This window comes from Cygnus atratus, unplaced genomic scaffold, assembly GCF_013377495.2.
Source record: "Cygnus atratus isolate AKBS03 ecotype Queensland, Australia unplaced genomic scaffold, CAtr_DNAZoo_HiC_assembly HiC_scaffold_77, whole genome shotgun sequence".
Classification (NCBI taxonomy): domain Eukaryota; kingdom Metazoa; phylum Chordata; class Aves; order Anseriformes; family Anatidae; genus Cygnus; species Cygnus atratus.
In genome coordinates, this window is record NW_026110202.1 from 1 (window position 1) to 21698 (window position 21698).

The 21698-nt window shown below is 55.6% G+C and overlaps 4 gene segments (V, D, J or C); all 4 read right to left on the bottom strand.

Moving 5' to 3' along the window:
* Positions 1-4153: 4153 nt before the first annotated feature.
* On the bottom strand, positions 4154-5080 carry LOC118258919 (T cell receptor alpha variable 1-1-like; the record flags this gene model as incomplete). The annotated part of the segment is given in 2 exon segments: positions 4154-4500; positions 5032-5080. Coding segments are annotated over 2 exon segments (396 nt in total), but the record flags the coding sequence as incomplete, so codon positions are not given.
* A 2928-nt stretch (positions 5081-8008) lies between these two features.
* On the bottom strand, positions 8009-9045 carry LOC118258918 (T cell receptor alpha variable 26-2-like). The segment is given in 2 exon segments: positions 8009-8484; positions 8931-9045. Coding segments are annotated over 2 exon segments (528 nt in total).
* Positions 9046-13134: 4089 nt separating this feature from the next.
* Positions 13135-14207, bottom strand: LOC118258917 (T cell receptor alpha variable 1-1-like). The segment is given in 3 exon segments: positions 13135-13204; positions 13330-13627; positions 14159-14207. Coding segments are annotated over 3 exon segments (417 nt in total).
* A 2944-nt stretch (positions 14208-17151) lies between these two features.
* On the bottom strand, positions 17152-18171 carry LOC118258916 (T cell receptor alpha variable 26-2-like). The segment is given in 2 exon segments: positions 17152-17612; positions 18057-18171. Coding segments are annotated over 2 exon segments (513 nt in total).
* Between the last annotated feature and the right edge of the window lie 3527 nt (positions 18172-21698).

A 21698-nucleotide genomic window follows, 5' to 3' on the forward strand; every position in this document is an offset into this window, starting at 1 on the left:
TGGGCGCCTGTGGGCGGGCAGGGCTTGGGCTGCTGCCAGCGGGGCTCTGCCCGTCCTGCAGCCCAGCCCGGGACGCGGAGGCGACTGCGGGGAAAGGCTGAGGCAGCTCCTTTGGCACGGACGAGGAGAGGGGAGGGGAAAGGAATGGGAGAGGGAGAGGGAGTGGAGAAAGCAGCTGCCCGTCTGCAGCGTCCCCAGCAAGAGGGGCAGGTGAAGGGCAGCAGGCCTGGGTGGACTAAGCCTGGCAGTGTGGTGATGAGAAGCACTCGTTCCCCAGCTGTGGCTGGCACTGCCGGCAGCTCGAATGGTATCGAAGCTGAGCACATATCCGGGAGACACACAGACAAGGTCGTGCACACCCCATTTGAGGACTGTACACCCAGGCCGTTACCCCCAGTAGCTGCTTTTGGAGACCCAAAACACTCCTGCCTCATTTGCCTGGAGTCTGAGACCCGCTTCCCCTGCTCCAGGAGCTTCACAGGCACACCCTGGCTCCAGCAGCTGACAGAATAGACCAGGGGAGACCTCACCCCCAGTCTGACTCCAGCACCTGGCACCAAATCCACTCCTGCTGCTCCACCAGCAGCTGGCACTTTCTCCTTGCAGCACACATGCACATGGCACAGAGCGAGATTACGCAGAGGTAAGGAAAGATTCCAGAAGAGGACAGGACAGACGGCGGTGCTCAGGCGCAGGGCCCAGCCACACAAGTGCATGGAGCAGCCCCTTTTACACCCTGCTCTGTCTGCCCTCGTGTGCTCCTCCTGGCTCCTGTTTCTCTGCACGTCCCCTCATGGGGTTGTATAGGTCTGTCCTGCACCCATCCCAGCCTGTGTCCTGGCCCACAACTGTAGGAGGTGCAAGGCCCAGGCTGATCTTCCTGGCAGTGGCACCTGTGGCTTCTTGATAGGCCAACAGCTGGTGTGAATGGTGAGGTTTGTCTCTTGTCATTGCCTCTGTGTTTGTTTTCTCTGGTCTCAGTCTCTGTATGCTTGTTGATTGCCTCCTCTTTTCTTAGCATCCCAATTGACAAGGTCCCCGATCTTAGAACCTCAGTGGCATAAACACAGCCACAGGCCTGTGTACCCCTCCAAGTGGTGTGACTGCCCACATTTGGTCTCCTCACTGCCTCCCTCATCATCTGTCAGTCAGGCTTGTGTCCCTGCATGTTCTTCTTTCCAGCTTCCTTTTGTTCTTTCTCTCTGCCCCCCTCGCAAGTGCTGAAGGGCTGCTTCTAGGGAAGGAAAGAAGGAGTGGGAAGCTGAAAGGTAAGAAAGAAAGGTGCTCTCTGCAGAGAAGGCATCTAAAAGCATGAGGCATCCCGACCAAGACTTGGCAAATGTCATTGAAGGGGAGGTTGCCGAAGACAAACTGCATGGAAGGATGCAAGGGCTGGTTGGGCACCAGTCTGGATTCCCAGTCTGGGTGAAGTGGTCAATGACTGAGTCCAGGATGAAGAGCAGCATCTTTCAGCTCTCAGACAAACCCAGCAGCAACAAAAGAAACCACTCTGTAGACCTTCCCTCGCCCCTAGGGGAAGACAGCTGCAGCAGGAGGAAGGAGGAGATGGAGTTGCTGCTCAGGATTCATTCTCCTCCACCCCTCGATATCTTCTGGACAGACAAAACATCAGGGCCTCAGCAAGCCAGGATGTTCCTGCAGAGACAGTAGAAAGTAAGATCCCAACCCTGGGCTTCACATGAGCAGACTCTCCTCTCTTCACTGTGTGCACGCCTGTGTGTGTGTGTGTGTGTGTGCCTGACTGTACTTCAGTATGCATCCAGGAGTGCCTGTGTGTGGATCGATGAGTTCATGCATCTTTTTACATGAGCAGCAATGTGCGTGAGTGCTGTTCCCTCCATCAGCTTTTGATGTCATGAGCGATATCAGTATGAGAACAAGGGGCACACTGGGAATTAACAGAAACAGTGATCTGACAACAACATCCCACCAAGGCTGAGATGTGGTGATTATGCAGGTTGCCCCAAGACTCCTGAGCAGTCCTAGCCAGTCATCTGAGAAACCCTCCCAGAGGATCACAGGCTGCACCGCCAGCACGCATGTAGTCCAACCCTGTGTTCAAAGCAGGTCTCATCAGATCAGGTTGCTCAGGATCAAGTCCAGGCAAAGTTTGAACTCTTCCAAGGATGGAGCTCCCATAGCATCTCTTTGGCAGTCTGCTCCAGGCCTTGAACACCTTCAGGGTAATTATTTCTTCCATGCATCTAATCAGAATTACCCATTTCTGAATTTGCTAAAATCTGTGTAGAGAACATTCACAGCCCTCACATTTCCACAGTGCCAACCACCTTGCATAGGAGACAATGAAGCTGGGCAGGCATGATTGGCTCTCTGTACAGTTTGGCTGCTCCTAATCTCCTTGCTGTTTCCAGCACCCACATAGTCTAACCCTGTATTCAGAACAGGCCTCATCAGATCATGTTGCTCAGGATTTCTCAGCCTGTCTCCCTGTACATAAAGCTAACGCCATTCTTTTGAACTCTCTAGCTGTGGGGAGAGCAGCTGCGTCCTGGCCTGTAGAGGCAAGGAGGGGTGACTGCCACCATGCTCTTACACTCTGAATCCCGCTCTATGGAATAAAAGAAAAGGACCAAACTAGAGTGGACCCATGCTTGTTGGGCACTAAAATTGGCAGTAGCACAGGGTGGATTTCCTAGGGTCAGGAGAAGGGGGTCTGCAGACACAGAAGCTTGCATATCAGTGCGTGTGCTGTGGGCACTTCTGGGCCAGGATTGTTCTGTGGTTGTTCAGTTGCTCTCAGGTTCCTTCTTGCCCTGGCTGCTCTCTGGAGCTCACGGGCAGAGCAGTGGAGAATGCTCTGAGGTGGCCAGCATATTTTCTTGTGAGGGGGTCACACAAACACACACCTCCTCTTGCACACCTGTGTGGAATCATGCAAAAATCTGCACCCACAGACACTTGCACAAATCTAGCACACAGGCTGTGGTGGTTTCACACCAATGGTCAACTAAACAGCACCACATGGCTCTTTCACTTCCCCTCCTCAATGGAAGCTGTGGGGAGAAAATATAAGCCCTAAAGGGCTTACGACTTCAGATAGGGATAATTACATTAAATTAAGATAGGGAGTTGAGGAGTGAGGAAGGGCTGCTTCTGGGAGGTCTGTCATGTGAGGTGTCTTGTGGGATATGATGACAGGGCATCATGTGGTCTCAAAAGATTCAGAAGTGGAACAGTGTAAGAAACAGCCTTTGCAACAGCCCCAAGCATTCTTCTCCTCATCCTCCCATCAGTCTGCACAATGTGGGAGCATGGTCTGCACACAAGAGCAAGAGTGGCAAGGAAGGTGGCCTATACTCCCTCCTCATCCCAAAGCGTTCCCTGCACAGCCCAGGAGCTGCACAGCTTTGCAGGGTAGAGGTGACTCGCAGACTGAGGGTGAAATCAGCCTGGCCAGGCCGCACACAAGGCCCCTCACTGGCCTGGCACACCCCCAGCTCCCATCAGACAGGGCCATCCAAGGACAGCATCCGATGCCCAACCCCACCCTGGCTGCTCTGCAGGGCCTGCCTCTCCCCTGCCATGAAGCAGTTCTCGGTCAGTCCAGCCCTCTTCCTGGCATGGCCAACCTCTGTGGTGGTGGACACAGTCCTAGGGATATGTCTAACACACAAGAAACCATGTCCGATCTCCTGTGTTCCTCCCTGCCTAGGGATTTCCACTTCGCTGGGCAGCTTGGGAGATCCTGTTCTTGCTGATGCTGTGTGCTAACAACATTATGTTCTGTAGGAATGCCCACCCAGGGACGGTCCATCCTACCAGACCTATGGGGAAAGTCAGAGGACAAAGAAGCTTTTTGCATGGGACTGCCATGCTCAGGTGAGTCTCTGACCTCTTGCTTCCAGCCCTCGGTGCAGAGCAGAGCGCATAGATCAGAATGGGCCATGAGCTTTTTGCAAAGCAAATGGCAAAAGCTGCTTTGTCCATGGGTGCACAGGGAGAACAGTTTGAGGGCAAGGGCTCTTTCACCACCTTCTCCTTCCTTTCAAGCCACTGACACCAGTCCCACTGGGAAAGAGGATCTGGCTGGCAGATCTCGGAGTGCACAGGGGAAGCAGCGCTGCTAGGGGAGAGCTGAGGGCCCCATCCCAGAGCTCTGCCTTGCACAGACACATCCCCTCCCCATCCGGGGTTGTTCCTCAGCCAGGGCAGCTCTGTGCAGCAGGGTGTCACTCACAGCACAGAGGTACAAGGCGCTGTCAGAGAGCTCAACTTCCTTCAGCCGCAGGATGCTGGATTTCCCCACAGTGTTCAGCTCCGTGGTGAAACGGCCGTTCTGCTTGGTGCCTGCTGTGTTGTGATATGTGCCCAGTTGAGGGGCTTGTCCCTTCTTCTGCTGGTACCAGATCAAGGCATACAAGCTGGGGATTTGATACGTGCAAGTGGTCTGGAATGTGTTTCTCTGTTCCACGGTGACTTGTCCTTCTTGCTGGGTGACGGAGGTCTGCCCCATGACATCTGAAAGAAACCAAATGTCAGCAACTGATCACAGAAACCTAGAGGAGAAGCAAGCTTCTGGATGGGAAGGCTTCCTGTGCCTTCAACTGCAGCAAGAATCCCATGGATGTTGGCGTCTTTGGGAAGGAAGTCTATGACCAGAGGTTAGCATGGATCCCAGAGCAAGGTAATATTCATTACCTCCCACAGGTAAGGCCATTACCATACCCTCACGGTAGAGCTGTCTTTAGTTCCTTCTCTCCTACTGCCCAGAGTGTCAGAAGAGAGGGGCAGAGTGGCATGGATGGTTGGCAATAGGAAAGGAAGGGAAGAAGATCTGAGATGATCAGGAGAGGAGGTGTTTCTTGTGTCTCATCTTTCTTTCCAGCAGTAAGAGCATCTTCAGAAAAGAGGTGCAAAACAGTCATGATCTGATACTAGCCATCATTTTCCCAGTAATTCAAGAGCAGCTCCCTGCAGCGAGCTGTTGATGGGGGTGATATTCTCCTGAGGAGAAGGAGAATCATGCCACCAGCCACCGGCAATGCTTACCCAGTGGTTGCCTCAGGAAGGCAGCGAGGATGAGATAAACAAGGCGCATTCTGAGACCAATCCTCCTGCATGTGTGAAGGAACCTCAGAAGAGCACACGTCCCCACCAAGCACCCCAGGAGAGCAGAGCTGCAGGAAATGACTCGGCAAGGGGAACAAAGAATGAAAGGGGGAGGAGAAAATGCTTGTTCCTGGAGTGTTTGAAATACCTGGCTGGGGTCCTCCTCCAGCAGTGACAGTATTGCTTCTGCAGCCAACATCTGCACAGCTGGGGAACATGGTGGCTTTTTGGTCCCTGTGGTAGAAAGGGTCTGTTCCTGCACTGATCCTCCAATGGCGTCCTTCCTTCTTCAGTGAGAAACGCCTGCTCTTCTGCACACTCCTGATTTAGAGTCACCAAATCACAGAATCATTTAGGTTGGAAGAGACCTCCAAGATCACCTAGTCCAACCTCTGACCTAACACTAACAAGTCCTCCACTAAACCATATCACTGAACTCTACATCTAAACTTCTTTTAAAGACCTCCAGGGATGGTGACTCAACCACTTCCCTGAGCAGCCTATTCCAATGCCTAACAACCCTTTCAGTAAATAATTTTTTCCTAATATCCTACCTAAACCTCCCCTGAAGGAGGCTTCAGGGCTCTTGCCCCACTGGCGTTTTACACTACCTCCTGGGGTCCTCATTTCTCTGAGGATGGTTCTTTTTCCTCTGGGAACAACTAGCACTCTGTTTCTACCACCTCTCCCGTTTCCTTTCACGCTGCACTGGCAGTGCGTGTTTGCAGCCCAGAAGGCCAACTGCATCCTGGGCTGCATCAAAGGAGGAGAGGCCAGCAGGTCAAGGGAGGGGATTTTCCCCCTCTAACATGCCCTTGTGATGCCCCACTTGGAGTACTGCATCTAGGTCTGGAGTCCCCAGCACAAGAAGGATGTCAATCTATTAGAATGAGTCCAGAGGGGGGCCACAAAGATGATCAAGGGGCTGGAGCACCTCTCCTACGAAGAAAGGCTGGGAGAGCTGAGGCTGTTTAGCCTTCAGAAGAGAACGCTCCGGGGTGACCTCACTGCGAACTTTCAGTACTTGAAGGGGACTTGTAGAAGGAATGGAGAGCAACTTTGCTCAGTTGGATGTTGACAGGATGAGGGGGGATGGTTTTAAACTAAATGAGGGGAGATTTAGTTGAGAGGATAGGAGGAAATTCTTCACTCAGAGGGTGGTGAGGCACTGGAAGATGTTGCCCAGAGAGGTTGTGGATGCTCCACCCCTGGAGGTGTTCAAGACCAGGTTAGGTGAGGCCCTGATCAACCTGATCTATTGGGTGGCGTCCCTGCCTATGGCAGGGGGGTTGGAACTAGATGATCTTTGAGGTCCCTTCCAACCAAAGCCATTCTATGATTCTATGATTCATTCTACGATTCTACGATCCTTCCTCTACCAGCTGGGAACACCGCCAAGGTGATCCGCTCTGAAGCAGAATGCGTCCTGCAGTGGAGCAGGGGGATCATGGCCTGCAGGGGTTTTCCTACACCAAGGCAGCTGCCAGGAGCTGGAAGCACTCAAGATGGTGGCTGATGAGGCTTGGGTGGAGCCAGGAGCAACCCCACTCTGTTGTACAAAGGCAGCCCCTGGGGAGCGTGAGGGACCAGGAGTGTGGCAAACAGAGTGGGTAAACAAGGCATGGGACAAAACACCTCCTGGGGTCCTCATTTCTCTAGGGATGGTTTTTTTATTCTGGGTACAACTAGCACCCTGTTTCTAACCCCTTTCCTGTTTCCTTCCTCTACCACCTGGGAACATTGCCTTTTAATCAAGTCCGCAGAAATAAGTGAGGAACCCTGTGGTGCAGCATCCCAGAAGTCTGGCTGTGTCCTGATGGGGTGGGATGAGGTATGGTGTAGTCACTGTATCATTCAAGGTTCCAGAAGGTCTCATTAGAGTGAGTGTCCAGCAGAGACATTTCTTATAGCCAGGATGACATGGCAGCGCTAACAAAGGGCTTGGGACAAATCCTGTACAACAAGTTCTTAAGAAGTGACCACAACAGAAAATGGAGGAAAACCAGTGTAGCTGTTCCGATGCTCCCTTGGGCCCGTGCTGTTTAAATCCAGGCCCTGCAAGGGGACTTCCAAGCACCGGAAGAGTCTCCTGGCGAGCCTGGCTGTGTCTGTACCCCTATCCCTGCCCCTGCCTCACCTGCCCGGCCCCACCCACCCCAGGGCACCGCTTTGACCCCCCCAGCTCCGCAGGCCCTTGGCTGCCTTTGCTGCAAAGGCACGCTGCTGGCTTGTGTGTGGCTGGGTGCCTCCTGCACCCAAAACCCCTTCCTGAGACTCTGCTTCCTCGGCAGCCAGCCCCCACCCCGCATTACTCTGGGGGTGCTTCCTGCCCAAGAGGAAAATCCTTTTCTTTGCTCCTTTGCACCATCCTGAGGCTCTGGTCAGCCCCCTTCTCCAGCCTTCCTGCATTCTCTGAAGCCCCCTTGTCACCTACGCTGTCACCACCTGTGTGCCCCGGTTGGGGACCATGCACAAACTGGCCAAGGGTGCCCTCCTCCCGACTGCTCGTGGCCTTAATGAAAGCATTCAGCAGGACTGGATGTCTCTGGCATTGCCAGCTGCTACTCAGGCAGAACGTGCCCTCCATGCCAAAGCTGCTAGCCAGGGCCCCTGGGAAGGGCTCCCAGGAACTACAAACATGGTGCAGATGGGGAGGGAAGGAAGCTTTGCATCTCTGTGTCAAATTTCAACACCTGTCGATTTGCAGGCCTCTCTCTGCAAAGTGTTAGCAGCTTGAAAGGAGCAGTGGGAGCAGGACTGCGTGGAAGTCTCTGGTGCCACACACAGCTCATGCAGTCAGGTGTGCCCCTCCACTCGCTCCTCCACATCGCTGGGTGTGCCGTCCTGACCCCTCACACCCAGCTGGGTCCGACCCACACCGGACCTCCAGCGTCCTACCCAGAAGGACCGAAGGGGCTCAGTGGGGACGGGTCAGGGCCGGGCTGGCGGAGGTCCCCCCGGGGCTGCGGGGCGACGTGGTCCCGGCGGGCGGAGCGGCAGCGCCCCCTGGGGGCTGTGCCCCTGCCTCGCCCCCGCCACACACGCCCGGCCCCGCCCGCCACGGTTCCTGCCCGGCCGCAGCCCCGGCTCCTCTCCCCGTGGCTCTCAGGGCGCAGTAATACACCGCCGCGTCCCGAAGCCGGGGCTGGGCGAGCAACAGGACGCTGGACCGGCGGTCTGCTGCCACCGATAGCCGCCCTGCCGGGTCCGTCACATCTTGGGACCCACTAGAAGCCCACACGAGGAATGCGGGTCCTCGGCCTGGGAGCTGACGGTACCAACAGATGTACTCGTTTGACTGGATGTTGGGGTGTGAGCAGGTGATGTTGATGCCGGTGCCCTCCCTGGTCTCTGCCCGTGGCTCCTGCTGCACCTGGGCTCTGCCTGCAGCCACTGCCAAGAAGAAAAGGAGGAGAAAACTCAGAAAAGGGCTTTGCTGCCTCCAAAATATCACACAAGGGGAGAGGAGAGAAGATAAACGGTTGACAGCTGATGGGAGCATTTTCTCAGAAGAAAGCACACAAAGGCATTTCTCCGGGAATGGTTATTTGGGGACCAGGTCGGAGCAGGGCTGTTTGGAAGGAGGGTCCGAGCCGAGCCAGGAGGAGAAGGGAAGCAGGCAGGAATGAGTGGGGGTGTGCCGAAAGGAGAGGAGGAAGGCAGGGAGCAAGGCAAGGTGGGAGGGAACGGCCGGCTGAGCTCGCTGGAGGCAGACGGGATGGCTGCAGAGGGAGGACAGAGGGGAGCGAGGTCCGTAAGAAGCCGGCGGGCCAGCAGCGAGGGCGGCCCCGGCCCCCCGCAGCCCCCGTCCCGTCCCCGCCGCCGGCAGCCCCGCGCACCCAGGAGCACCGCGGCCAGCCCCGCCAGCCCTGCGGCCCGGCCCTGCCGCATCCCGCCGCTCCGCCGCCCGCGCCGCGCTGCCCCCGCCAGCCCCGGCTCTGCTCCGCCCGCGGCGCCTCCTCCCCGCCGCCGCCGCCGCCGCCCGGCGCCGCCAGCTCCGCCCCGGGGCCGCTCGGGGGCTGGCCCGGGCTGCGAGTGCTGGGCGCCTGTGGGCGGGCAGGGCTTGGGCTGCTGCCAGCGGGGCTCTGCCCGTCCTGCAGCCCAGCCCGGGACGCGGAGGCGAGTGCGGGGAAAGGCTGAGGCAGCTCCTTTGGCACGGACGAGGAGAGGGGAGGGGAAAGGAATGGGAGAGGGAGTGGAGAAAGCAGCTGCCCATCTGCAGCGTCCCCAGCAAGAGGGGCAGGTGAAGGGCAGCAGGCCTGGGTGGACGAGGCCTGGCAGTGTGGTGATGAGAAGCACTGGTTCCCCAGCTGTGGCTGGCACTGCCGGCAGCTCGAATGGTATCGAAGCTGAGCACATATCCGGGAGACACACAGACAAGGTCGTGCACACCCCATTTGAGGACCATACACCGAGGCCGGTACCCCCAGTAGCTGCTTTTGGAGACCCAAAACACTCCTGCCGCATTTGCCTGGAGGCTGAGACCCACTTTTCCCTGCTCCAGGAGCTTCACAGGCACACCCTGGCTCCAGCAGCTGACAGAATAAGCCAGGGGAGACCTCACCCCCAGTCTGACTCCAGCACCTGGCACCAAATCCACTCCTGCTGCTCCACCAGCAGCTGGCACTTTCTCCTTGCAGCACACATGCACATGGCACAGAGCGAGATTACGCAGAGGTAAGGAAAGATTCCAGAAGAGGACAGGACAGACGGCGGTGCTCAGGCTCAGGGCCCAGCCACACAAGTGCATGGAGCAGCCCCTTTTACACCCTGCTCTGTCTGCCCTCGTGTGCTCCTCCTGGCTCCTGTTTCTCTGCACGTCCCCTCATGGGGTTGTATAGGTCTGTCCTGCACCCATCCCAGCCTGTGTCCTGGCCCACAACTGTAGGAGGTGCAAGGCCCAGGCTGATCTTCCTGGCAGTGGCACCTGTGGCTTCTTGATAGGCCAACAGCTGGTGTGAATGGTGAGGTTTGTCTCTTGTCATTGCCTCTGTGTTTGTTTTCTTTGGTCTCGGTCTCTGTATGCTTGTTGATTGCCTCCTCTTTTCTTAGCATCCCAATTGACAAGGTCCCCGATCTTAGAACCTCAGTGGCATAAACACAGCCACAGGCCTGTGTACCCCTCCAAGTGGTGTGACTGCCCACATTTGGTCTCCTCACTGCCTCCCTCATCATCTGTCAGTCAGGCTTGTGTCCCTGCATGTTCTTCTTTCCAGCTTCCTTTTGTTCTTTCTCTCTGCCCCTCTCCCTAGTGCTGAAGGGCTGCTTCTAGGGAAGGAAAGAAGGAGTGGGAAGCTGAAAGGTAAGAAAGAAAGGTGCTCTCTGCAGAGAAGGCATCTAAAAGCATGAGGCATCCCGACCAAGACTTGGCAAATGTCATTGAAGGGGAGGTTGCCGAAGACAAACTGCATGGAAGGATGCAAGGGCTGGTTGGGCACCAGTCTGGATTCCCAGTCTGGGTGAAGTGGTCAATGACTGAGTCCAGGATGAAGAGCAGCATCTTTCAGCTCTCAGACAAACCCAGCAGCAACAAAAGAAACCACTCTGTAGACCTTCCCTCGCCCCTAGGGGAAGACAGCTGCAGCAGGAGGAAGGAGGAGATGGAGTTGCTGCTCAGGATTCATTCTCCTCCACCCCTCGATATCTTCTGGACAGACAAAACATCAGGGCCTCAGCAAGCCAGGATGTTCCTGCAGAGACAGTAGAAAGTAAGATCCCAACCCTGGGCTTCACATGAGCAGACTCTCCTCTCTTCACTGTGTGCACGCCTATGTGTGTGTGTGTGTGTGTGTGCCTGACTGTACTTCAGTATGCATCCAGGAGTGCCTGTGTGTGGATCGATGAGTTCATGCATCTTTTTACATGAGCAGCAATGTGCGTGAGTGCTGTTCCCTCCATCAGCTTTTGATGTCATGAGCGATATCAGTATGAGAACAAGGGGCACACTGGGAATTAACAGAAACAGTGATCTGACAACAACATCCCACCAAGGCTGAGATGTGGTGATTATGCAGGTTGCCCCAAGACTCCTGAGCAGTCCTAGCCAGTCATCTGAGAAACCCTCCCAGAGGATCACAGGCTGCACCGCCAGCACGCATGTAGTCCAACCCTGTGTTCAAAGCAGGTCTCATCAGATCAGGTTGCTCAGGATCAAGTCCAGGCAAAGTTTGAACTCTTCCAAGGATGGAGCTCCCATAGCATCTCTTTGGCAGTCTGCTCCAGGCCTTGAACACCTTCAGGGTAATTATTTCTTCCATGCATCTAATCAGAATTACCCATTTCTGAATTTGCTAAAATCTGTGTAGAGAACATTCACAGCCCTCACATTTCCACAGTGCCAACCACCTTGCATAGGAGACAATGAAGCTGGGCAGGCATGATTGGCTCTCTGTACAGTTTGGCTGCTCCTAATCTCCTTGCTGTTTCCAGCACCCACATAGTCTAACCCTGTATTCAGAACAGGCCTCATCAGATCATGTTGCTCAGGATTTCTCAGCCTGTCTCCCTGTACATAAAGCTAACGCCATTCTTTTGAACTCTCTAGCTGTGGGGAGAGCAGCTGCGTCCTGGCCTGTAGAGGCAAGGAGGGGTGACTGCCACCATGCTCTTACACTCTGAATCCCGCTCTATGGAATAAAAGAAAAGGACCAAACTAGAGTGGACCCATGCTTGTTGGGCACTAAAATTGGCAGTAGCACAGGGTGGATTTCCTAGGGTCAGGAGAAGGGGGTCTGCAGACACAGAAGCTTGCATATCAGTGCGTGTGCTGTGGGCACTTCTGGGCCAGGATTGTTCTGTGGTTGTTCAGTTGCTCTCAGGTTCCTTCTTGCCCTGGCTGCTCTCTGGAGCTCACGGGCAGAGCAGTGGAGAATGCTCTGAGGTGGCCAGCATATTTTCTTGTGAGGGGGTCACACAAACACACACCTCCTCTTGCACACCTATGTGGAATCATGCAAAAATCTGCACCCGCAGACACTTGCACAAATCTAGCACACAGGCTGTGGTGGTTTCACACCAATGGTCAACTAAACAGCACCACATGGCTCTTTCACTTCCCCTCCTCAATGGAAGCTGTGGGGAGAAAATATAAGCCCTAAAGGGCTTACGACTTCAGATAGGGATAATTACATTAAATTAAGATAGGGAGTTGAGGAGTGAGGAAGGGCTGCTTCTGGGAGGTCTGTCATGTGAGGTGTCTTGTGGGATATGATGACAGGGCATCATGTGGTCTCAAAAGATTCAGAAGTGGAACAGTGTAAGAAACAGCCTTTGCAACAGCCCCAAGCATTCTTCTCCTCATCCTCCCATCAGTCTGCACAATGTGGGAGCATGGTCTGCACACAAGAGCAAGAGTGGCAAGGAAGGTGGCCTATACTCCCTCCTCATCCCAAAGCGTTCCCTGCACAGCCCAGGAGCTGCACAGCTTTGCAGGGTAGAGGTGACTCGCAGACTGAGGGTGAAATCAGCCTGGCCAGGCCGCACACAAGGCCCCTCACTGGCCTGGCACACCCCCAGCTCCCATCAGACAGGGCCATCCAAGGACAGCATCCGATGCCCAACCCCACCCTGGCTGCTCTGCAGGGCCTGCCTCTCCCCTGCCATGAAGCAGTTCTCGGTCAGTCCAGCCCTCTTCCTGGCATGGCCAACCTCTGTGGTGGTGGACACAGTCCTAGGGATATGTCTAACGCACAAGAAACCATGTCCGATCTCCTGTGTTCCTCCCTGCCTAGGGATTTCCACTTCGCTGGGCAGCTTGGGAGATCCTGTTCTTGCTGATGCTGTGTGCTAACAACATTATGTTCTGTAGGAATGCCCACCCAGGGACGGTCCATCCTACCAGACCTATGGGGAAAGTCAGAGGACAAAGAAGCTTTTTGCATGGGACTGCCATGCTCAGGTGAGTCTCTGACCTCTTGCTTCCAGCCCTCGGTGCAGAGCAGAGCGCATAGATCAGAATGGGCCATGAGCTTTTTGCAAAGCAAATGGCAAAAGCTGCTTTGTCCATGGGTGCACAGGGAGAACAGTTTGAGGGCAAGGGCTCTTTCACCACCTTCTCCTTCCTTTCAAGCCACTGACACCAGTCCCACTGGGAAAGAGGATCTGGCTGGCAGATCTCGGAGTGCACAGGGGAAGCAGCGCTGCCAGGGGAGAGCTGAGGGCCCCATCCCAGAGCTCTGCCTTGCACAGACACATCCCCTCCCCATCCGGGATTGTTGCTCAGCCAGGGCAGCTCCCTGCACCAAGGTGTCATGCACAGCGCAGAGGTACAAGGCGCTGTCAGAGAGCTCAACTTCCTTCAGCCGCAGGATGCTGGATTTCCCCGCAGTGTTCAGCTCCGTGGTGAAACGGCCGTTCTGCTTGGTGCCTGCTGTGTTGTGATATGTGACCAGTTGAGGGGCTTGTCCCTTCTTCTGCTGGTACCAGATCAAGGCATAAAAATAGGAGCTCTGGTACGTGCAAGTGGTCTGGAACCTTTTTTTCTGTTCCACGGTGACTTGTCCTTCTTGCTGGGTGACGGAGGTCTGCCCCATGACATCTGAAAGAAACCAAATGTCAGCAACTGATCACAGAAACCTAGAGGAGAAGCAAGCTTCTGGATGGGAAGGCTTCCTGTGCCTTCAACTGCAGCAAGAATCCCATGGATGTTGGCGTCTTTGGGAAGGAAGTCTATGACCAGAGGTTAGCATGGATCCCAGAGCAAGGTAATATTCATTACCTCCCACAGGTAAGGCCATTACCATACCCTCACGGTAGAGCTGTCTTTAGTTCCTTCTCTCCTACTGCCCAGAGTGTCAGAAGAGAGGGGCAGAGTGGCATGGATGATTGGCAATAGGAAAGGAAGGGAAGAAGATCTGAGATGATCAGGAGAGGAGGTGTTTCTTGTGTCTCATCTTCCTTTCCAGCAGTAAGAGCATCTTCAGAAAAGAGGTGCAAAACAGTCATGATCTGATACTAGCCATCATTTTCCCAGTAATTCAAGAGCAGCTCCCTGCAGCGAGCTGTTGATGGGGGTGATATTCTCCTGAGGAGAAGGAGAATCATGCCACCAGCCACCGGCAATGCTTACCCAGTGGTTGCCTCAGGAAGGCAGCGAGGATGAGATAAACAAGGCGCATTCTGAGACCAATCCTCCTGCATGTGTGAGGAAACCTCAGAAGAGCACACGTCCCCACCAAGCACCCCAGGAGAGCAGAGCTGCAGGAAATGACTCGGCAAGGGGAACAAAGAATGAAAGGGGGAGGAGAAAATGCTTGTTCCTGGAGTGTTTGAAATACCTGGCTGGGGTCCTCCTCCAGCAGTGACAGTATTGCTTCTGCAGCCAACATCTGCACAGCTGGGGAACATGGTGGCTTTTTGGTCCCTGTGGTAGAAAGGGTCTGTTCCTGCACTGATCCTCCAATGGCGTCCTTCCTTCTTCAGTGAGAAACTGCCTGCTCTTCTGCACACTCCTGATTTAGAGTCACCAAATCACAGAATCATTTAGGTTGGAAGAGACCTCCAAGATCACCTAGTCCAACCTCTGACCTAACACTAACAAGTCCTCCACTAAACCATATCACTGAACTCTACATCTAAACTTCTTTTAAAGACCTCCAGGGATGGTGACTCAACCACTTCCCTGAGCAGCCTATTCCAATGCCTAACAACCCTTTCAGTAAATAATTTTTTCCTAATATCCTACCTAAACCTCCCCTGAAGGAGGCTTCAGGGCTCTTGCCCCACTGGCGTTTTACACTACCTCCTGGGGTCCTCATTTCTCTGGGGATGGTACTTTTTCCTCTGGGAACAACTAGCACTCTGTTTCTACCACCTCTCCCGTTTCCTTTCACGCTGCACTGGCAGTGCGTGTTTGCAGCCCAGAAGGCCAACTGCATCCTGGGCTGCATCAAAGGAGGAGAGGCCAGCAGGTCAAGGGAGGGGATTTTCCCCCTCTAACATGCCCTTGTGATGCCCCACTTGGAGTACTGCATCTAGGTCTGGAGTCCCCAGCACAAGAAGGATGTCAATCTATTAGAACGAGTCCAGAGGGGGGCCACAAAGATGATCAAGGGGCTGGAGCACCTCTCCTACGAAGAAAGGCTGGGAGAGCTGAGGCTGTTTAGCCTTCAGAAGAGAACGCTCCGGGGTGACCTCACTGCGAACTTTCAGTACTTGAAGGGGACTTGTAGAAGGAATGGAGAGCAACTTTGCTCAGTTGGATGTTGACAGGATGAGGGGGGAATGGTTTTAAACTAAATGAGGGGAGATTTAGTTGAGAGGATAGGAGGAAATTCTTCACTCAGAGGGTGGTGAGGCACTGGAAGATGTTGCCCAGAGAGGTTGTGGATGCTCCATCCCTGGAGGTGTTCAAGACCAGGTTAGGTGAGGCCCTGATCAACCTGATCTATTGGGTGGCGTCCCTGCCTATGGCAGGGGGGTTGGAACTAGATGATCTTTGAGGTCCCTTCCAACCAAAGCCATTCTATGATTCTATGATTCATTCTACGATTCTACGATCCTTCCTCTACCAGCTGGGAACACCGCCAAGGTGATCCGCTCTGAAGCAGAATGCGTCCTGCAGTGGAGCAGGGGGATCATGGCCTGCAGGGGTTTTCCTACACCAAGGCAGCTGCCAGGAGCTGGAAGCACTCAAGATGGTGGCTGATGAGGCTTGGGTGGAGCCAGGAGCAACCCCACTCTGTTGTACAAAGGCAGCCCCTGGGGAGCGTGAGGGACCAGGAGTGTGGCAAACAGAGTGGGTAAACAAGGCATGGGACAAAACACCTCCTGGTGTCCTCATTTCTCTAGGGATGGTTTTTTTATTCTGGGTACAACTAGCACCCTGTTTCTAACCCCTTTCCTGTTTCCTTCCTCTACCACCTGGGAACATTGCCTTTTAATCAAGTCCGCAGAAATAAGTGAGGAACCCTGTGGTGCAGCATCCCAGAAGTCTGGCTGTGTCCTGATGGGGTGGGATGAGGTATGGTGTAGTCACTGTATCATTCAAGGTTCCAGAAGGTCTCATTAGAGTGAGTGTCCAGCAGAGACATTTCTTATAGCCAGGATGACATGGCAGCGCTAACAAAGGGCTTGGGACAAATCCTGTACAACAAGTTCTTAAGAAGTGACCACAACAGAAAATGGAGGAAAACCAGTGTAGCTGTTCCGATGCTCCCTTGGGCCCGTGCTGTTTAAATCCAGGCCCTGCAAGGGGACTTCCAAGCACCGGAAGAGTCTCCTGGCGAGCCTGGCTGTGTCTGTACCCCTATCCCTGCCCCTGCCTCACCTGCCCGGCCCCACCCACCCCAGGGCACCGCTTTGACCCCCCCAGCTCTGCAGGCCCTTGGCTGCCTTTGTTGCAAAGGCACGCTGCTGGCTTGTGTGTGGCTGGGTGCCTCCTGCATCCAAAACCCCTTCCTGAGACTCTGCTTCCTCGGCAGCCAGCCCCCACCCCGCATTACTCTGGGGGTGCTTCCTGCCCAAGAGGAAAATCCTTTTCTTTGCTCCTTTGCACCATCCTGAGGCTCTGGTCAGCCCCCTTCTCCAGCCTTCCTGCATTCTCCGAAGCCCCCTTGTCACCTACGCTGTCACCACCTGTGTGCCCCGGTTGGGGACCATGCACAAACTGGCCAAGGGTGCCCTCCTCCCGACTGCTCGTGGCCTTAATGAAAGCATTCAGCAGGACTGGATGACTCTGGCATTGCCAGCTGCTACTCAGGCAGAAGGTGCCCTCCATGCCAAAGCTGCTGGCCAGGGCCCTGGGAAGGGCTCCCAGGAACTACAAACATGGTGCAGATGGGGAGGGAAGGAAGCTTTGCATCTCTGTGTCAAATTTCAACACCTGTTGATTTGCAGGCCTCTCTCTGCAAGGTGTTAGCAACTTGAAAGGAGCAGTGGGAGCAGGACTGCGTGGAGGTCTCTGGTGCCACACACAGCTCATGCAGTCAGGTGTGCCCCTCCACTTCGCTCCTCCACATCGCTGGGTGTGCCGTCCTGACCCCTCACACCCAGCTGGGTCCGACCCACACCGGACCTCCAGCGTCCTACCCAGAAGAACCGAAGGGGCTCAGTGGGGACGGGTCAGGGCCGGGCTGGCGGGTGCCCCCCGGGGCTGCGGGGCGACGTGGTCCCGGCGGGCGGAGCGGCAGCGCCCCCTGGGGGCTGTGCCCCTGCCTCGCCCCCGCCACACACGCCCGGCCCCGCCCGCCACGGTTCCTGCCCGGCCGCAGCCCCGGCTCCTCTCCCCGTGGCTCTCAGGGCGCAGTAATACGCCGCCGCGTCCCGAAGCCGGGGCTGGGCGAGCCACAGGGCGCTGGACCGGCGGTCTGCTGCCACCGATAGCCGCCCTGCCGGGTCCGTCACATCTTGGGACCCAGTTAAAGCCCACACGAGGAATGCGGGTCCTCGGCCTGGGAGCTGACGGTACCAATAGATGTACTCGTTTGACTGGATGTTGGGGTGTGAGCAGGTGATGCTGATGCCGGTGCCCTCCCTGGTCTCTGCCCGTGGCTCCTGCTGCACCTGGGCTCTGCCTGCAGCCACTGCCAAGAAGAAAAGGAGGAGAAAACTCAGAAAAGGGCTTTGCTGCCACCAAAATATCACACAAGGGGAGAGGAGAGAAGAAAACGGTTGACAGCTGATGGGAGCATTTTCTCGAAGAAAGCACACAAAGGCATTTCTCCGAGAATGGTTATTTGGGGACCAGGTCGGAGCAGGGCTGTTTGGAAGGAGGGTCCGAGCCGAGCCAGGAGGAGAAGGGAAGCAGGCAGGAATGAGTGGGGGTGTGCCGAAAGGAGAGGAGGAAGGCAGGGAGCAAGGCAAGGTGGGAGGGAACGGCCGGCTGAGCTCGCTGGAGGCAGACGGGATGGCTGCAGAGGGAGGACAGAGGGGAGCGAGGTCCGTAAGAAGCCGGCGGGCCAGCAGCGAGGGCGGCCCCGGCCCCCCGCAGCCCCCGTCCCGTCCCCGCCGCCGGCAGCCCCGCGCACCCAGGAGCACCGCGGCCAGCCCCGCCAGCCCTGCGGCCCGGCCCTGCCGCATCCCGCCGCTCCGCCGCCCGCGCCGCGCTGCCCCCGCCAGCCCCGGCTCTGCTCCGCCCGCGGCGCCTCCTCCCCGCCGCCGCCGCCGCCGCCGCCCGGCGCCGCCAGCTCCGCCCCGAGGCCGCTCGGGGGCTGGCCCGGGCTGCGAGTGCTGGGCGCCTGTGGGCGGGCAGGGCTTGGGCTGCTGCCAGCGGGGCTCTGCCCGTCCTGCAGCCCAGCCCGGGACGCGGAGGCGTGTGGGGAAAGGCTGGGGCAGCTCCTTTGGCACGGACGAGGAGAGGGGAGGGGAAAGGAATGGGAGGGGGAGAGGGAGTGGAGAAAGCAGCTGCCCGTCTGCAGCGTCCGCAGCAGGAGGGGCTGGCGGAGGGCAGCGGGCCGGGCTAGACTGGGTCTGGTAGCGCTGTGCTGCCAAGCGCTGGTCTCCTGGCTGTGGCCGGCACTGCTGACAGCTCCACTGGTATGGAAGCTGAGCACATATCCGGGAGACACACAGACGGGATCATGCACACTCCATTTGGGGAAGATACAGCCGGGCTGGTACCCCCATTAGCTGCTTTTGGAGACCCAAAACACTCCTGCTACATTTGCCTGGAGGCTGAGACCCACTTTTCCCTGCTCCAGGAGCTTCACGGGGACCCCCTGGCTCCAGCAGCTGACAGCACAGGCCAGGGATGTCCTTGCCCTCAGTCTGACTCCAGCACCTGGCACCAAATCCACTCCTGCTGCTCCACCAGCAGCTGGCACTTTCTCCTTGCAGCACACATGCACATGGGACAGAGCGAGATTATGCAGAGGTAAGGACAGATGGTGGTGCTCAGCCGCAAGACCCAAGAAGCACACAAGGCAGCCCCTTTTACCCCACTGCTCTGTCTGCCCTTGTGTGCTCCTCCTGGCTCCCCTTGCCCTGCATGTCCCCTCATGGGGTTGTATAGGTCTGTCCTGCACCCATCCCAGCCTGTGTCCTGGCCCACAGCTGTAGGAGGTGCAAGGCCCAGGCTGATCTTCCTGGCAGTGGCACCTGTGGCTTCTTGATAGGCCAACAGCTGGTGTGAATGGTGAGGTTTGTCTCTTGTCATTGCCTCTGTTTGTTTTCTCTGGTCTCAGTCTCTGGACGCTTGTTGATTGCCTCCTCTTTTCTTAGCATCCCAATTGACAAGGTCCCCAATCTTAGAACCTCAGTGGCATAAACACAGCCACAGGCCTGTGTACCCCCCCAAGTGGTGTGACTGCCCACATTTGGTCTCCTCACTGCCTCCCTTGTCATCTGTCAGTCAGGCTTGTGTCCCTGCATGTTCTTCTTTCCAGCTTCCTGCTGTTCTTTCTCTCTGCCCCTCTCCCTAGTGCTGAAGGGCTGCTTCTAGGGAAGGAAAGAAGGAGGGAGAAGCTGAAAGGTAAGAAAGAAAATAAGGGCTGCTGTGGAAGCAGTGATGGCTGCTGCCCCATCTCCATTGCTGATGAGAGTAGAGAAAACAGCATGTTCCTGAAAGCACAGACAAGCAACACAGCAAAGAAAACAAACAAACAACCCCCCTCAGTTTCTCAGTTTTCCCATGGCTTCTTTCACCTTCTGGGTCCCCAGGCTGTACATTGTTGCATGGAGCAGGGGCATCACAGCCCTGGAGAAGATGGACACCACTTTGTTGAGGGAGACATTGGCAGTGGCGTGGGTATAGAGGAGGGAACGTGGCCCCAGGCACGAAAAAGTGAGAGTGAGCTGACAGTCTTGAGTGTCCTCATATGTCTACGTTGAGAGGCAGACCAGGAGCACCCTGCAGGAGCTCAGGGAGGACAGGAAAACTGGTGGTGCTGTTGTAGTCAAGGAGCACACCAGTCCAGAAGCTCTCAGCAGAGGCCAGCTGCATGACAGATAGCGAGTCCCAGAAGAAGCTGTGACTGTATAGGGCTAGCACAGGGCCAACGAAGGGGGAGTGCCACTTGTGCCAAGGAGGGGAGCGTGGCCTCAGCCCACAGGCCTCCCACCAGGTAGGCCCAGACGTTCCCCCCCATGGCACTGGAGTACTGCAGTGGGTGGCAGATGGCCACAGATTGGTCCTAGGCCATGAGCGTGAAGAGGAGATCCCAGTTTAAGGATCCAAACTAGTGTGGACCTTCCTCGTTGGGGACTAAAATTGCCAGTAGCACAGGGTGGATTTCCTAGGGTCAGGAGAAGGGGGTCTGCAGACACAGAAGGTTGCATATCAGTGCTTGTGCTGTGGGCACTTCTGGGCCAGGATTGTTCTGTGGTTGTTCAGTTGCTCTCAGGTTCCTTCTTGCCCTGGCTGCTCTCTGGAGCTCACGGGCAGAGCAGTGGAGAATGCTCTGAGGTGGCCAGCATATTTTCTTGTGAGGGGGTCACACAAACACACACCTCCTCTTGCACACCTATGTGGAATCATGCAAAAATCTGCACCCGCAGACACTTGCACAAATCTAGCACACAGGCTGTGATGGTTTCACACCAATGGTCAACTAAACAGCACCACATGGCTCTTTCACTTCCCCTCCTCAATGGAAGCTGTGGGGAGAAAATATGATTTAATCTAATGGGTTTACGAGTTGAGATAGGGATAATTTTATTAAAGGAGAATCACTAAGCCTAGGCGCATTCTCGACTCTGCTCCACACTCCGTACTGTTCCTCTTAGACTCATCACACCAGGTTGCCCCAGTGTGATGAACATTTAAGGTTGGAGGCCTTGGGAACTTTAATGTTGTGCAGCTACACTCCACCCTGGAAGCTTCTTCAGTGCTGTACCTTTTCTTTAAAATGTGAATATCAGTTTAATTTCCAAGTTTCCTCAGGCAATTACTCCACACCTGCCTGTAGCTGATGTTAATTGAGGAGACCGAGACCAACATTTTAAAAAGACATTGTCCACATAGCATCTCATTGTCTCTGAAAACCATAGAATAACAGAACAATATGATATCTTGAGTTAGAACTGACCCACAAGGATAGATGAGCGTCTCTGTTCTAGCTCCACACTGGACTACTTACAAATTACAGCATAGGTCTGAGAGTGTTGTCCTAATGCTTGTTGAATCCCAGCAGGCTTGGTGCCATGACCACTTCCTGGGCCTTTTCTGAGGCTGCACCAGTACCTGGCACCACCACACAGAGATGACACTACAGGCCCTGGGATCAGCTGGACACATGCCTAAGGTCAGGTGAATTATGTGCACACATGTGCACTAGCACATACCAAGAGTGCATGCACATTACACAAACAGATCCATGGACACACGCAAACATGCATGCGCATGCATGCACACACAGTTCCATAGATGCCCTGACAAATGCAGGTGCAAAGACTGCGTGCACAGAAACATGAGGCCACACATCTGCACATGCAGACATCAGGTACATGTGTGCACTCAGTGCCTCTGGTGGGTTCACAAGGGCTCTGCCCCACAAACGACTACCCTGTCAGGGCAAGGGCAGAGGCCAAGGGCATCTGATAGAAGAGATGCTGGGGACCTTTCTGGCAGGGCAGAGCTGTGGCGCTCTGAGCAGGACAAGGCTCCAAAGGAGAGGACAGCGCAGTGTGGGGATGTGCAGAGACTACCCATAGAGAGGAGTCCAAGGAGGTCA